The sequence below is a fragment of the Anser anser genome (genome assembly GCF_964211835.1).
Source record: "Anser anser genome assembly, chromosome: 2".
Classification (NCBI taxonomy): Eukaryota; Metazoa; Chordata; class Aves; order Anseriformes; family Anatidae; genus Anser; species Anser anser.
Genome location: NC_139721.1, coordinates 141952102 through 141968538, shown reverse-complemented (window position 1 = coordinate 141968538; position 16437 = coordinate 141952102). Strand labels below are relative to the sequence as shown.

General features: G+C 36.8%; 1 protein-coding gene across 21 annotated transcripts in view; it reads right to left on the bottom strand.

Moving 5' to 3' along the window:
• The window catches only part of CACNB2 (calcium voltage-gated channel auxiliary subunit beta 2), a 243918-nt gene that overhangs the window by 26664 nt on the left and 200817 nt on the right, over nucleotides 1–16437 (bottom strand). For 15 of the 21 annotated variants that reach the window (XM_083824605.1, XM_083824604.1, XM_083824590.1 and 12 more), the window contains 4 exons: nucleotides 12938–13060; nucleotides 8900–9036; nucleotides 7145–7221; nucleotides 3193–3326 (listed from right to left, as the gene is read on the bottom strand). In XM_083824605.1, the coding sequence (XP_083680731.1) occupies nucleotides 3193–3326; nucleotides 7145–7221; nucleotides 8900–9036; nucleotides 12938–13060 (471 nt within the window). Of the gene's footprint in view, nucleotides 1–2521; nucleotides 2607–3027; nucleotides 3048–3192; nucleotides 3327–7140; nucleotides 7222–8899; nucleotides 9037–12937; nucleotides 13061–16437 lie in introns of all 21 variants that reach the window. The other 6 variants (XM_083824608.1, XM_083824609.1, XM_083824606.1 and 3 more) reach the window with 2 other exon arrangements.

The following is a 16437-nucleotide window of genomic DNA, read 5'->3' as shown; positions in this document are numbered from 1 at the left end:
GCTCGAAAACTGTTATTCTGGAGATGTTCACATGTGCCACCCTATAATTCCTGACTGGTTAATTGAAAAGGTTATTTCCAATAGTTAATGACTCGATATGATTGACTCTACAGAGATGACATCTGTTTTCCCAACAAAATTTTATTTAGGCAAATTACAGAGGAGAAAAATAAAACAAAAAGCAAAAGAGAGAAGCCTAACATATCCTCTGTGCTCCAATCTGCGTACTGCTTTGCAAAATATCGTGACACCACTGCAAATTCCAATGGAAGCACTCATAATCTGACTTCCACATTTGCATCCACAATTCACTTCCAAAAGAAAATAAAATAATGACTGATCAAGTTAGTATTTACAGAAAACTTTCATAAACAGAACTTGGGATAGCAACACTTCCACTCTAGGAAGTTCCCATAACTACCCAAGAGTGGATTATGTTAGTACAATATCCACCAAACTACTTACTGATGTATCATGCATGATTTACAAAAAAAACATTTTGAACTAGAAATGTAAAAAAGATTGCCTGTTTTCAAAGACTGCCAACATTTTTATATTGTTATTGAAATAAAATATAAGCAGATTAAACTGTTTTATTTTCTTTAATAAATGGCTATTCAATATATATACCCAAGAATGACTAATGTTGTTTTATCAGAAAGCGCTTTTTGTTTTTAAGAAAGGGTTTGGTTTATCTTTGTCTAGGGGAAAAATGTTTCAAATCCAAACCCAGGAGCCTGTGGGTGATACGAAAAGATGGTATACCGGATCCATTTTTCAGATGCCTACATAGTACAAATACATCAGTCAAGACTGTAGAAGACAGTCATTGTTCACTGTTTCAGTACTCAACATATCCCAAGATATTTCACAATAACATTAAAGTATATACATTCCAAACACAAAAACACAGACAGACATTAATACAGTGACAGCACAAAATGCTACACAAGCGGCAGTCTAAAGCAGTCTAAAACATGGAAAACATTTTGGCAAATATTTTTAAATATAATTTATCTTCTTTTTGTTACCTGTAGCTTCACCAGATAATTAGTAACATAAGAATGAATACCAGTGCCCAAGGCATCATAAGCATGTCATATGAACTTATCTTAAACAGGGCAGAATCTAACTCAACACATTTCAAAGCAAAACCCTGCAATTACACCGTGCCAGTATTAAAATGCAGCCCTCCAATGTTCTTGCTGATATTACTAATAATCTGATAAATGTATTAGAGTCAGCTCCTAAGAGAAAACAGTTACAGATGTGTAAGTGCTTATAGCATGAGCGTCCTGATGCAATAGATCTTTGTTTTAATGCAGCGAACTCAACTGAAGATACTCGTGCTAGAAGTTAACCAGCTATTTGAAAATTGGGAAAAGTACAGAAGCTATCTTATTTGATGGAATATGGGTTATATTTAAGATCTGTTCTGCTGAAACAGGCTTTATTAATATTATTTTTAATCTTTGCAGCTTGAAGTAACAAAGGTATCAGCAGGAAATTGACTAAGTAATCTAATGGAAGCACATAAGTAATTTAGTACTAGTGAATTTAATATTCTAAGGGACTGGCACTGAGCTATACAGTTTTCACTTGCAGAGTCAAGTTCAGACATGAACTTGGAATAAAAACTAACGTAGTTCAGATTATATACCTTAGTGGTTTCACCATGAATGAGTAGTTTGGGATGCCCATTCAATTTTTACTGTAAATGGCAGTATTAGAAAAGCAACTATAACCAGTAAAGACTGTGATATGGAAGAAAAGAGGCCCCACACAATTAAGAGAGATGGAATTTGTCACTATCCAAAAACATGCCTTTTTTGTCCACAAAACACATCTTCTAAAGATGCATTATGCAGATTAGCATTGAGTATACATCAACGTGTTACTCTTCCTTAGCATTTATACTTGGTTATATATATGATTAATGAAGAAATTATTCAGAAGCAAGAAACTGCTGTTGAGTTCCACAGTGGGCTGTGAATGACATGGTGCTTAACACAACCTACTGAAGAAAATACTAATGACTGAAGATGAGAAGGATCCTATAGTATTTAAAGGAGCTCATGAGAGAATAAAATGTTTTATTCAGCTAAACAGGAGAGCATCCAACAGCACTGGCAACAGTGTCACTTGGCACTATTTCTAAGCACCATATACAGTCTGTTGTTACTTTAGATGTGAGTGGTTAAAACAAATGAAGAAGAGCTATGAAGAATTAGAAGATTTAAAACAAAAGTAGAAATGTAATATCCAGTTTCATTGTTTGGCTGCTAGCTAGTGTCTTGATAACATATTCCAGCAAAGATCCTAGAAGCATATGGCATAGCTTGCTGTAACAGGATGCCAATGGCCTAATTCTGCAGTGCTTTGGGCTGTATATGGGGAGACACTGGCTCTCCTGTGAGCCATCAGTACCATTTCCGATAGCTGAGATACTAAAAAAAATCTGACTGATGGAAAGCAAGAACATTTGCCCAGTAATTTTTACATGACAATAGGAAAAACTCACAGTAAACTGCCAAAACAAGTCTGCAGTTTTCCACTGGTCTTGTTCATCTGCAGATTTTGCACCAAGTGAATTAGAAGATGAAATACTAAGTAAAAAATTCAAGGATTTTGACCATTTGTTGTGTAAGTCCAATCTGAGTATCTGATTAGATTCCAAGAATGATTTCAATACACTGAGTTTTAATGAAAAAAAAAATACTTTGAAAAAGAGATAGAAAGAACAAGCATGCACTAGAGGGGTGTATTATATGTATTTATTAGAAATAAATTCCTCAGATTTAGAAGGCCTTCTAAGCGTGTCTATTTATTCCATCAAAAAGGATAAGTACTGTAGCAGGGTTTCATGGATGCTCTGAACTTAGGACTTTATCTTTTAGTGTACTGAATCCTCTAACAGCTTGATTAATCTCTTCTTTCAATCTAGGATAGCTGCATTGTTAAACTGGGGTAATAATGCTAATGATGCCAGTGGCAGGATAAACATAGGTAATGCTGATATAAACTTACCGATTTCTGCTTCTGCTTAGCTACAGCAGCATGGAAAAGAAACAAAGAACAACAAAGCATGCATGTTATTGGCTTGTCAAAGGACGCAGACAATTAACAGGACTAGAAATGTGACGCAGTGCAGGTGAGCAGGTGGACAAATGGGAGCTTGGAAGTTGGTGTTACCTTCTTAAAGAAGGGCATTCTTTTCTCTTTGGAGTGGGGTGATGTTACACTGTTTGCACTGGGTTTGGGGGAGCGATGGTTTGCTGGAATATCATTTTCTTCTGCATCTAAGCCAGTGGCATCTATGTCTATAGCTATATACAGACAAACAATTCAGAATTATCAGATGACAGGGAAAGTAAAAATAGATTAAAAAGGAAATTAAAAAATAAAGAAAAATCCTGTCCAGAGTAAAATAAAAATTTAAAAAATCAACCATGAATACAAAACACAATAAAACAATGGGAAAAATTTAAAGGTGCAGTACATTAGGATTAAAAAACACAAAGCAGTCTGTAACAGCTACTGTAACATTTTCCTCTGATCCCGTATTACAAAATTAAATCAGACATACACATAATTACTCTTAGAAAACAGAGGGGTGGCCAAGTTTTTTTGTTATACCAGTGTAAATCCAAACTAATCCACTGGAATAAAAGAGACTTGCACCAAAGTAAAAAACAGAATCTGACCAACAACATTTGGCCAACAACATTTGAATTATTTTATAGTGATGAACACTAAATAAAAAAATGTGCATCATCAATTGAAATTTGAAGTGTTACTAGTGTGTACTTGGAAATCAAAAAAAAAAAAGAAAAAAAAACATAAAAATAATTTTTGGAGCCAAAAAAATAAAAATCAGCCTAATAGTGGTACAGTAATATCAATATTTATCTTAGGGCATACTACAACTGGTATTTTTAAACCACTTTAACTAAAAATGCACAGTAGGCATAAGATACATTTATTAAAAATAATATAAACAGACCTACAGATAATGAAAACTAAAAAGAAGAGGTATCAGAAGAGAGAAAATAGATCCAAGTTATCTCAGAGACCTGGATCCTGTGTGAAGAGTGAGGATACAGGCAGAGCAAAATGGAGCTGAATACAACAAACCACTGTTCAACCTCTTTCCCAAAGGAATAAACAGCACTCAAAGCCTGTACCATAAATATAAAATAGCTACCCTCTTTAGCAAGTAACTAGCTTGCGAAGTATAAGCAAAAATCATCAGAGACTCAGAAACAAACACATCTTCAAAATTCAAGGCCATGTTATCCTGAAGACAAAGCCCAATGGATACCTGACAACCGAAAAATGAGACACTTCATAAACCTTCTTGTTTACAGCACCCAATCGTGATCTTAGGTACTGTATTAACATTGTTTTCATAAAGCAAGTACATACACAAAAGTGATCCACAAACATGCTGTACAACATCACCCTTGCGTGAAAAGATCTTACCCACCTCTTGACACCCGCTGGTAACAGGCCCATCTTCTCCTGCCATTATCATGCACTGAATGTAACCCTAAATAATCTGTAAGCAGTATCGTTTGTATAGACTTTATCCAAAACTATAATTAATCAGTGTAAACTATTATGAAACCACCTTAGTGACCTGCTTTCAGCTGCTTGATGAGTGGGACATCAATTAATACTGCAGCCTGAGCTAATAAATTATGCAACACACAAATATTTCTGTCAAGGCTATGTGCAACTGCTGATTTAAGAGGCACTTGGGACTGCGATCTCCTCCGTTTGAGAGGAGTATATTTTCCCATTTGAATTGTCTACACATCTAATGCCACAATCCCTGACATGCCTTGAGTTTGTACCTCTCCCTTTGAGGCTGACCTTGCCAGGAAAGCCCATGAGCAGATCTGCAGCCTGTTTCTATACTCCTGCTCCTAAAAGCAGCCACAGAAATCACGTAACATTTTCTTCTAGCAAAGCTGTTCCTTCATCCTCTTCATAATTATAAAAAGAACATATTATCTTTTCTTGAATACAGGCCAGCACAGCCGCTATATAAACCACTCATAATAAGACATATTAGAACACCTCCACTAAAATCATCTGTAAAGAAAATTAGGATTGTTAAGTTTTTCCTGTAAAAGAGAAATGCAGCATTTGATCAGCTATCAATATCTTCATTTTTCATTCTCAGTTTTCCCCTTACATAACATCTGTGACAGGTGTGTTTTTTTTTAACTGCCAATTATTTTTAGTTAGCTGATTTATTTTTTTTCCCAAACTCATTTTCCCAATTATCCACATCCTGTTTGGTAGTCACGGAGGACTGCATGGGTTGATTTATTTATTTATTTTCAGTCTTTCTTCACCTTGTTTCATGCTTTTGCAGCACTAGTTTATATTGGGAAAAAAAAAACAAACTGTAACTCAAAGTCAAAACATGAAGTTAACTTATTCTTGTTATCTTTTCTTCAACTTATTAAATAATTGATGTGTTTGCCATTTATTACACTTTCACAAAGAGGAGGCCTGGGATTAGCAGAAATGGACCAGGTCAGAATTGAACTGCACTTCAATGTCAAGTGAGTTCTTGTCTGTAGCGTTAGTTACAAATTATGCTTCTTTCACCCTTGGTATGTTTTAAGATAAGCAACAAAATACTGCATATCCCAAATGAAAAGATCATAGTATACGCAAACACAATCTACTCATAAACACTCTCCAAATTTTCAATGTAACTGAAACAACTTAAATAGATTTTCTTCCTTCTCCAGAAAACGATGTTTCTGAAAACTACTGTCTGAAGAAATGACTCAATGCAATGAAAATTACAGCATCACTAGCAATCAGTGAGTGGGCAACCTAATTATGCTATCTATTCTCTTACCTTTAAATTCTGTGCAGCATTCTGAAAATTTCATATGCACTGCTATCTAAGTGGGTTTAGCATATAAAAATATTATAACATTTCAGATGCTCTAATTAGAAAATTACAATATAGGTCTATGGACACTTTCTACTGCAAAAATGCAGTCATTGAAAAAGAAGCCTTAACAGTAAATAGGACAGTTAAAGGCCTTTGTAAGGCCACAAAAGATTAATGTGTGTTCTACCAACTTGTGACAGACACATATTAGTAAACTAAAATATATATTTTCTTACAAAAATGGCAGATAGGGAACATAAGTGGAATTTTGATAAACAAATTGCAACTGTAATAAATGTGGTCATTACAAACGAATTTATGTTTTCACAAGAAGGACAGATACATTTTTCAATTAATTTAACCACATGAAGCTACTACCATAACTTGACTGAACTCCTGTCTCTCAATGTCCGTGTAATGCTTTAAAATCTTCAGGACCATTTTAAGATGCCTGCTCCGTATGCCAGCTCCATATAAACTAATATGATATGAAAACACTCATCTCAGTCTCTGTAGGCAAGACGCTAGCAATATTCACTAGTATTTTCTGATGTCGAGTATTCCAACTGTCCTTTTTTTCTCTGAGGAGAAGACAAAGATTACAAAGGGACTAACGCCAGCGTCCTACTCCAACTCATGATAAATTTGCTTCATACTTCTTAAATCTAACATAAACAAAGTTAAAATCTGTCTGTTGATGCTCTAAATTCAAAACAATACTCGTGAAGTCTTCTGTCAGAAAAGAAAAAAAAAAAAAAATAACCAGTATGCTAGAGTTATGTGAAGCAGATTTTCATCATCAGAACTGTGAAACTGAAAACTCCTGTTAAAAAAATGATGTGGTTGTTGATGCTACGGCAGAGACCTCATGGACATTTTTATTCTTATTGCTGTTTTTTCTCCTCTACCAGAATATATTTCTTGTTCAGCAGGATTCCCCAGACCAAGTCTTTAACTATCTCATCACAAGACTGTCTCACCACTTGATGATTCCTCTGCTATAAAACCTCGCAGGAAAAGCAAAGAAGGAACTCTGTGGATTGCTAAGAGCCTATCATTGCCTAACCTTGCAGACATTAACTCTACTACTTCAAATGAACCCAAATCAGACCAATAGGACAATGCAAACACACTGGAAATAAGAAAAACAGAACTAAAAGTAATATAAATTTTAGCAGATGAAATGCCTGATTCTGTAATCTGAAGGGTTCATGACCTACTCACCAGATGATGGAGGCGTCGATTTTCTGGAACTAGGAACTATATCACCCAGACTGGATGAAGAGTTTCCTCCTGATTTACTGGAGTAAAGCAACAAATTAGTTTGAAGTTTTATAGCTTTCTCAGAATTTATTCTAGCCTATTTTTTACTTGTTTTATAAATGAGCTGCTAGCCCAGAAGCAAACAACATTTCTGACAGTGGTATAAAATATACATCTTACACAAAACGTATGTACATTTTGAAGACTGAGGAAGTGCAAACACCAATCACGCTCCTTGCTCTGCTGTGCAACTTCATTCAGCTACATATGCTCTTACTGTGATCTAATCTTTAATGACAAGTAATATTATTACTTACTACTATAAAAAAAATTTTAAACCAATAAGAATATCTGTTTAACAGAATAATTATTAAGAGTGCCCTAGTGAAACTGACAGTGTGTTTGTCTAATGTCTTTTCAATTTAATTAAGCTGTCTTGGTACAAGGTAGCGCTTAGGTAAAAGAAGTCTGTCCAACGACGATAAAATGGTCTAAGATTTTGTCACGTTCTACTTTGTGAAAGCCTAACCAAGTGGTGCAAATGGAAAAAATATTTTAGAAACTTTATTTTTGTTACCGTAACGCACTGAAATGAATGTAAGAACCTATGTTTCTCTCTTCAAACAATTAATGCGGCAGTACTAGTTGATACTTCCTCTATCTTAAAATATTTATAATCACTAAGTAAATTTATTTGTAGTAGGACAGCATTATCTCCAGTGAGATGTTCTGGAGAACAGAAGCTTTTACAATTTGGGAAGTGACCAAATCATTGGGTCAGATGTGGCTGCATCAGAAAGGCCAGGAGACGAGTAAGGAACCAACTTCCTCCTGCTGAGGATGGGACGCTCGTACAAAAAGCATTTCCCAGCCAGTAAAGACAGCTGACACTGCAGCATCCTGGTCTCCTCCTCATGTTGATATGTTCTTCAGACACTGCTGCCCTTCCCATTGGAGCAGAAAAGCCTTTCTGACTTGCAAAAAGTTTCTCAGATGTTTTCTCAGCTCCAACTCAATCCCACTCAAACATAGTAGTAATATTTCTGTATCCTATATACTCAAGGAGAAGCAAATGGCATTTGTTTCTCCATATGTTACTTTTTGATGGAAAACTACTATATTAAGCATTCCATAGAAAGATCATGGTATTAGATCTTACATTATTGAACAATACAGTTAGATACTGAATCTGCATTTTTATGTCATTATGGCTGCAGTCAGACACAACAAATGAGACAGAACAAAACATTTTTCTCTGACAGCTAAATAACAGCCACTGGCTTCACTGTATGAAAAAAAAAAATCATATTAACATTCTCTGTAATTTCTGAAATCATCTTTAAAACGGTTTAGTACATATAGTATTGTGAAAAAAATATAACGTTGTAGAACTTAGGGGGACTGATTTTTAGCTCAAAAATTGTGCTTGCACATAGCAAATGTACTAACTGCAATGTGTATCTGCAAATACTGTATGAAACTAAACCAGAATGAAAATCACAGGCCATCACAGACCACCACCCTAAGCACCGACATGCACTCTGCAATGGCAATGACATTATTAATCGTATACATAAATATTACTTTTTTCATTGACTCAACATTTTTGAAACCATCGATTTTAACAATTAAAAAGATCTACAGCATACACAGCATTGATTTCCAAAATAACTGCTACAAGCAGTGCTACTACTTTTAATGTTTTGTTGTTGTTACCTGGAGTAGAATTTCCCTTGCTTTGCCTTTTGTTCATGCTGCAGCCTCATGTTTTCTAGTTTGACTGGGCTTGGTATGAATCCTATTTCACAGCCTTCTTTTACCAACCGTCCTATCCACCAGTCATTATTAAATTTCTACAGAAAAAAAAAAAAGAAATAAAAAGTCATGTACTATGAAATTACTGTATTTGTGATCATTTTGTTATTATTTTTAACTTGCAGCTAAGTCATTTTATGTAATTCTTCCCTGCAGTTAATCATTGTACTATGTTATTATGGCAATGAAGAATAGTGGTAATGTTCAGAAATACATTAAAATAATTATACCTTCCAAATTATTAAAATGCTACAGTACTTAAGCAGAAACTTTCCCTCACAAAACATCATGATTCTCCCTGGCTGTTAATTCCACCCATTTCACCATCTTTATTTCTTTCTGCTTCACAGTCTTTTCTCTTCATACATTAGTTTCTTTTGTTCTCCCTTGATCTTTCTTCTCAGTGGACACCAGAGATTTCTTCTGATCTGCTCCTATCCACTGCAACAATTTTTACAATCTATTTTTTTCTTACCGTATTAAACTCAGTTCTGTACTTTAAATAAAATACCACTTCTCAAACTCTACTGCTTCTCTGAACTCATTACTACCTTCTGAAATATGACCACATTCCACTTCTTATATATCTTCTGCTACCTACATACAGCTCATGTGATCTGTATGTTAAGCAGACAGTGACAGATACACAAGGAATGGATATCTTTGGATAACTAAAAAAATTACAATTATACAAATGCACGATATTTCAATTAACTGAATTTCTGCCATTTAAGTATGAGATAATGAGTGCTCCAATTTAATAATATTTATTCATACACGTTATTGGGTTTACGTGGCAATGGTTTGGTAGCAGAGGGCTGCAGGCATGGTCTCTGTGATCAGAGCCCAGCAGCTGCCCCATGTCAGAGCAGAGCCAGCTCCAGATGGCTCCAAAAGAGAACCATCACTATCCAGAGCTGAGCCAGGGAGTGATGCTGGGTGAGCCTCTGGGAGAGCAGATTTAAGGAACGGGGGGAAAAAAATACAAACTGCTGTGCAACAGCAGCTTGGAGAGAGGGGTGAGAGCCAACACTGTTGACCCCAAGGTCAGTGCAGCAGGAAGGCAGGAGGTGCTCCAGGCATCCCCTGTGGCCTGTGGAGAGGTCCCTGGTGGAGCAGGCTGTCCCCCTGCAGCCCATGGGTCCCACATGGAGCAGATCTCCACGCTGCAGCCCGTGGAGGAGCCCCCGCTGGAGCAGGTGGATGTGGCCTGGAGGAGGCTGCGACCTATGGAGAGGCCCCGCAGGAGCCTGCTAACTAAAGACATGCATGTGCGTTTCAAATACACTGTAAGACAATATAGGTAGAAGAAGACTATAGTAACTGAGTCAACAGAGCTTGCCATTATATGGATCTGGCCTACGTTATACACAAAATCTGCAAAAGTAGTATCGCTTAGCTTGGTAAAAGGAAGAGACAGATAATTAAAAAAAACACCACTATATTAAAATCTGAACAGTCAGTACTTACTAAAACTGTCCTATAGTACAACAGACAAAACAAGTCAATTTAATTAATAGAAGTACTAAATCTACAGGAATTTTTTCTTCTTACAAAAATAAAAGCACCTTCTTACAAAAATAAAAGCATTCATGCTTGCAAAGTCTCAACACTAACTGCTGTTGTCAGTATATGAAAAGGAGGATAAGGTAGTTTTATGAGAAAGTAATACCGCAGATGACACTGCCTAATGTTACAAAGCAATAACAGAAATTTTGGTAGTGATGTGTCCAGCTCTCAAGGTGCTGGCTGAGGTGAGTGATTCTCTTTAAGACAGCTGTGCTTGGAGAGCCAAGTGAAATACAAAGAGGAATTAAGTGCAAAGCAGAATTATGCCCATGAATTTAAGCCCTGAAAAATTCAGGATTGACTGTGATGCAGGACGTGTTTCTTCATACAGGAAGCAATCTGTCATCTTTATATGTACTGAGTTTTAATGACTCTAACTTAATAATAAAAACAAATTTCCCTCATATTTAATCAGTGCAGTCCTCAAGAAAAAATGAGGTTTTCCTTGCTTGAGCCCTCTTAGCAGCATAAATTGGAGAAAACTCCTCACAGACAAGAACAGGACAACATCAATCCTACATTGCTGTGCAGTCAAACATCACGGGAGATTGTCATAGTGTTGTTTTTTGTTGTTGTTGTTTTTCTTAAATATTTGTGATGTGAAAAGCAATGCTACATTTTATAGCAGTGTATATAATATGATTTTTTACTTTCATCTGCAGAAATAATTAAATTTTAGAGATTTCAGTTCTCCCTACGTTAACTCTAGGGAGCACCAAAATGAGTGAAGGAGCAATGTCTGGTTGGTTACAGAGCCTTGGAGATCAAGCAGGAGAGGGCCACTGCAGGGGAATGGGCAGGATGAGCAAGGGGTGCTGCTTGGGCACCCTCCAGAAGAGGTCTGAGCCCCCTAGAAGCAGCAGCCACTGCCCAACGAGTCTGATTCCTTGGGCTCCCAGCCTGGCAGTGCACCTGACTGGGGTGCAGGGTCCCAACCACATCCCTGCTCTTGCTTAGCATCACTGGACAGTCAACTTCCCTGAACTGCTCAGAGGGGAAAAAAAAATTGATTTTTAAAGTCAGTTAGTGCAGAGTGCTTGTTGTATTACACCTGAAGCTGCATAAAGAACTGCAGTCTAATCTCGTTTTTCATTCCAAAGCGCTACATGCACCCACCCACAGACAATATAACACCTCAGCTGAGTTAAGCTTCCTTTCAAGATATTTCTGAAGATTAGGAAAAGTTTGGGAAACTCTGTCTTCCTCATTATCTTCCATGTATTTTTACACCCAAGACTAAGTTCAGCTATGAGGGAAAAAAAAAAAAAAGATATTCTAACAGAAATATGCTGACAGCCTGTTTCTGGTTCACATGGAAACAGGGGAAAGGCTTGATGTGAAGTCAGAGATTACGAGCTCATTTGACATATAGATGGAATAGATAATTATACAAAATCATTTAATCCAACCAAACTGCACCATATTTTTCCAGATTCACCAGAAAATGCTGATGACTTTCTTTTGCCAAGACTGCGCCTGCTCGTCCCTACTTCTGTCATAAGAAGCAAAGCAATTCTTTTTTGCACTATCATCAGACTTCAAACATTGTCTTTGCTATAAACACTTGCTTGGAATACAAATTATCCCTTTTTTCTATGTGTTTCATATATATGGAAAATGCTGATCACTAGTCATCATGATAAAGGTACTAAAAGTCCACTTCTTGTGTTTCCTTTGTATTTGCCCACCTGCACTTCTACCTGTGTATTAGGGAAAGCTTCTTGCTTCTACAAAGTACCTGTCCTAGCAGAAATTACTATGCAACATGAATTGTAATGACTGAGGGATTTTTTCAGCGTTAAAAAAATGGATAATCTAAAATGGGTCAAAGACATAAATTCAAGTGTATGACTAAGTTGTTCTCCTCCTCAAGCAAATTTTTCAGTTCTTCTGCTACAAATCTCCATTGTCGGATGGACCATTGTGTGGCAAAATACAATGGCATATGACCAGAACCTGGGAAATCTGGTAAAATGAAATCATTCAGAATAGAGCAGTAGGGTGCTTAGGAAGGTTTGTATGGGAAAGTTACCAAGTTTGAATTGTCTTGCAAGGAGGAGAGAAAGAACAAGAGTTTAGATGTTTGAAAGTTTGCAGAACCTGAAAATTTTCAAAGAAAAACTACAGGAAAAGAAAAGCAATGCAGCAAACTCAAAGTACATTTTTTGACAGTTGATATGTATATCTTGAAATTTATGACTTCAGTTCTTCAGTATGTAACTCGTAAAATATTTTCTATGTCAGGGAAATAACTTTCGTGAAAAACAGGACCTGAAGATTTGAGAGATTAATCTAACCATTAAGAAATGGTAGCACTGTTACTGAAACAGACCTTTAAAGAGATTCACTTACTCCTTAAGTTTTACTTACTTCTTTAACGTGAAGAAAATCTTTAGCCTCAAATGAGATGGCCATGCCTGGGACTGGAACATCATCATCATGAGCTGCACTGTAACCAACATTTGTCCGAACTGCAAATGCAACAGGTTTTGTCTGCAAAGTAAAGAAAAAAAGCTTGAAGTTTTCCCTTACAAATGTGCATATATACAACAGTACGCACAGAGGACGGTTTCTGTAAGTTGTCTTTTTAAAATTATAAAAATGACAAAGAACTTTCAAAACATATGCTGTTCTTCTCAAAATATTTGCTGATCATATGACAGTCAATTTATGTGAGGCAAATGGCTGACACTTTGTTCCAAAGCAACTGAATCATCAGGAATGCTTGTGTTAGGCTCATCCTGAAGGTCAAAGTCTTCAAAAGTTACTAGCAACTGAGAGCACAGAAAGACTGAAGCACCTAAAATCTCTAGTTGCTATGGAAAACTCAGAGCAAAAGTCCATGTTAAATGTGCGCTGGATCAACATGTTGTGAAAAATCAACATTCTACAAATCACACTAGGAACTAAAGGACAGCATCTTTTTTTTTTCCTGTTGTTAAATAGAAAAGCTCAAAATGTGCTTTTATGCTATAAACTATCCATTTAAAACATTATGAAGGATCATGTTTACTTACCTTCGTTATTTAATATCAACACATTTTATGGATTGCAAGATTTTTTTTTTCTAGCTACTAGCACTCTGAACTCATTTGGGATAAACCCAATCAGGAATTAGAATCATAAAACAGTTGGCAAGCCATATACTATGCTCAGTTAGGATGGAATTGCACAGTAGATCTTCATTTGGCTGAGATTTATTGGAGATTTCTAACCATAGTTCTGTACTGAGGTGGTCATGCATCTCACTTGCATTGCAGTATATTTAAGAGGTGTGCTTGCACTTGCATGGAACATTTATTCTGCTTTCAAGGCAATTACAAGGCCCCTATCGACTTCAGAAGGGAATGAGAACAAGGGAGTCAGACTTCAGGTTTGCCTAGTACTCATTCTTAAAGTTTAAATTGCAATGGTTTACTATGCTTTGCTAATATACAAAGAAATACAATTAAAATGTACATAATAATGAGAATTTAGGTATACAGAGTAAAAGTCATGAAATTCAAACATGGTTATGGCCAAAGCTATTGTAATTTGGCTCCACTGCCTACACACTGTAATCCCACTCACAGCAGCAATGGAAGGTAAAATTTAAGAAAAATAAAACGCTTTTAAATTTTATTTTTATTTTTAAGGAAGCCAAATCCAATCCTGAGATTTCATCATCAGCACTAAGCTGTTACCTGTCCTTCAGGTAACTTCAACAAAAGTTGAGCGCTTCCTCCTTGGCTGAGCTGAAAGTCTGCTTCCAGTTCTGCTGCCGTGTTTGCCTACAGCTACCTCACACTATGAAGAGTCCCACGTCAGCCCCAACACAGCCTTCAGCAAACTCCAAAATGAGGAGAATCAGTGCCAGCATCCATTATGGATCCCGACAAGGGGCAAGACACCCTGCTGCAGAGGCATTCTGAGAGTGTGGTCATGTCAGGCCATCACCAAATACCGGCAAAACATCACCAAATACTCTCTCAGAGAGAGACTTGCTGATTCCTGTTACTCATACCTATACCAGTAGTCAGTATCAGTAGGTTACAGAACTTTTACAAGTTTTATTTTCAAGAAGCAGTTGCAGGAACAGACAGGGGGTCTTGCGGCCCCACACTGAGGCTGAAAGCCTTTCTGCACAGGAAGGGTTAAGCAGGTAGCAGGACCTGCCATCCAGCTCAGTGCAGCCCGTACCAGCCTATATGGAGGGCTTCCTCTTCCCCTTGGAGCTGCAACCAGAACACAGGAGAACAACCTCCACTGTAGTTTATTCTCCCCCAAACAATGCCTTGAGCTTGCTCTCCCAGCAGAGGATATGAAGCACGGCATTCCTGGGACCCACCATTGTCCCACCCCAAATCCTCCACACTGCTTGTCAGCTCTGGTCTAAAGGCCCTACACATTATGGCTGGTATATCTTTGTGAACTGAGACCCACGGGTGCTCACAACTCATTGAGGAGGGTGTGACATAACTTTTCATCTCAAAATATATTAAAACTTTTACCAGAAAACAGTTTTACTTTTATTAGTAATGATTTCATTGATGCCAATTCGAATACAACCAAGAGCAGACATAGTTGGTATGGGTCATCATTTTATGGTTTGGGTAAAGAGTACAGTATTTTGCTAAGATGACAAGGCGAAAACAACAACAACCACCACCTCATTTCCTACATAAGGAATTGCATCCATTTCTTCTTGAGATGGAAGATATGAAAACACATCCCATACTTCATGAATGCAGACCCAAAAACCTGAGACCAAGAATCATGCAATATTTTTCTGATTACCAAAAATCCCTGACTATTCCACCCAGGTTCATTCTGACAACTTGCACAGTGCTAGAGGTCAGAAATCTGCAGCATTTAAAACCATGATAAAATAGTGATGGAGACGTATAAATAATTCTAAAAACGATATCATGCTACCTGTCCTGGAAAGGACATTTTGAAATGACAGGGGGAAAAGGTTCCCTGCTGCTTAATTCAGGTCTAATGTGCTATAAAAGCCACAGGGTTCCAATAAAGCACATTTTAAAACCCCTTAAATAGGCCTGTATTTGAATGAACTGCCGCAGTCAAACAATTTACATCTAAGTGCACATTCTAGGGAGGATTTTTAATTTAGAAGGAGAAATAGTATGCTTTTTCATAACATTGGGTCAAGATTGTCTCTGTCCAAAAACGAAACAGTTTCACTAGCAACAAGTTTTGGAATGGGCTTCATATTTATGTGGTATTTAAAATCTAAATAGGCATTTGTACAAAGAGATCCTCTGGAAACTATCAGAAAAGGCCTTTATCAATTCTGTTCATTCTTTGGGATTTGATGGAAAAATCTAAAAGGCTGTGGAGAGGAAGGGCTCTCCAGGCTGAAACTGGTACCATTTAAACTGCAAGGCTGAACATATTTACAGGTTACCTGGCTGTGATTGTTCTGCTACTCATTCCTCTCCTCCCCATCTCAGTGTCTAAAAGGAATTGATGACTATCTCTGAGGTTTTAAAAAACTGGTGTATCAGTCACCTGAGTGAAAAATAAGTGATTATTTCAATATAATTCTTACACACGACCACAGGATTACATTATTACAGAAGCCACAGTTAAACATGGAAAATAATTATAGTTGGAAACAAATCTGCTCAGTACAGTTTCCTGAAACTTTCTGGAGAAGAAAGTTTTTTTCCTTGTGCAATGGGACATTAATTAACAAAAACCTTCTTAAACCATCTTTGCATATTCTTCGTCTGTTCCAGAAGCCAAAATACTCACTTTGGGATAGCATTATGGACAGAAAGTAACACTTATCCCAACCCATGTGATTGTATGGCAAAAGATAATTTACAATTTACCTTCCATATCACCAACAAGTTCAGAATAAACTC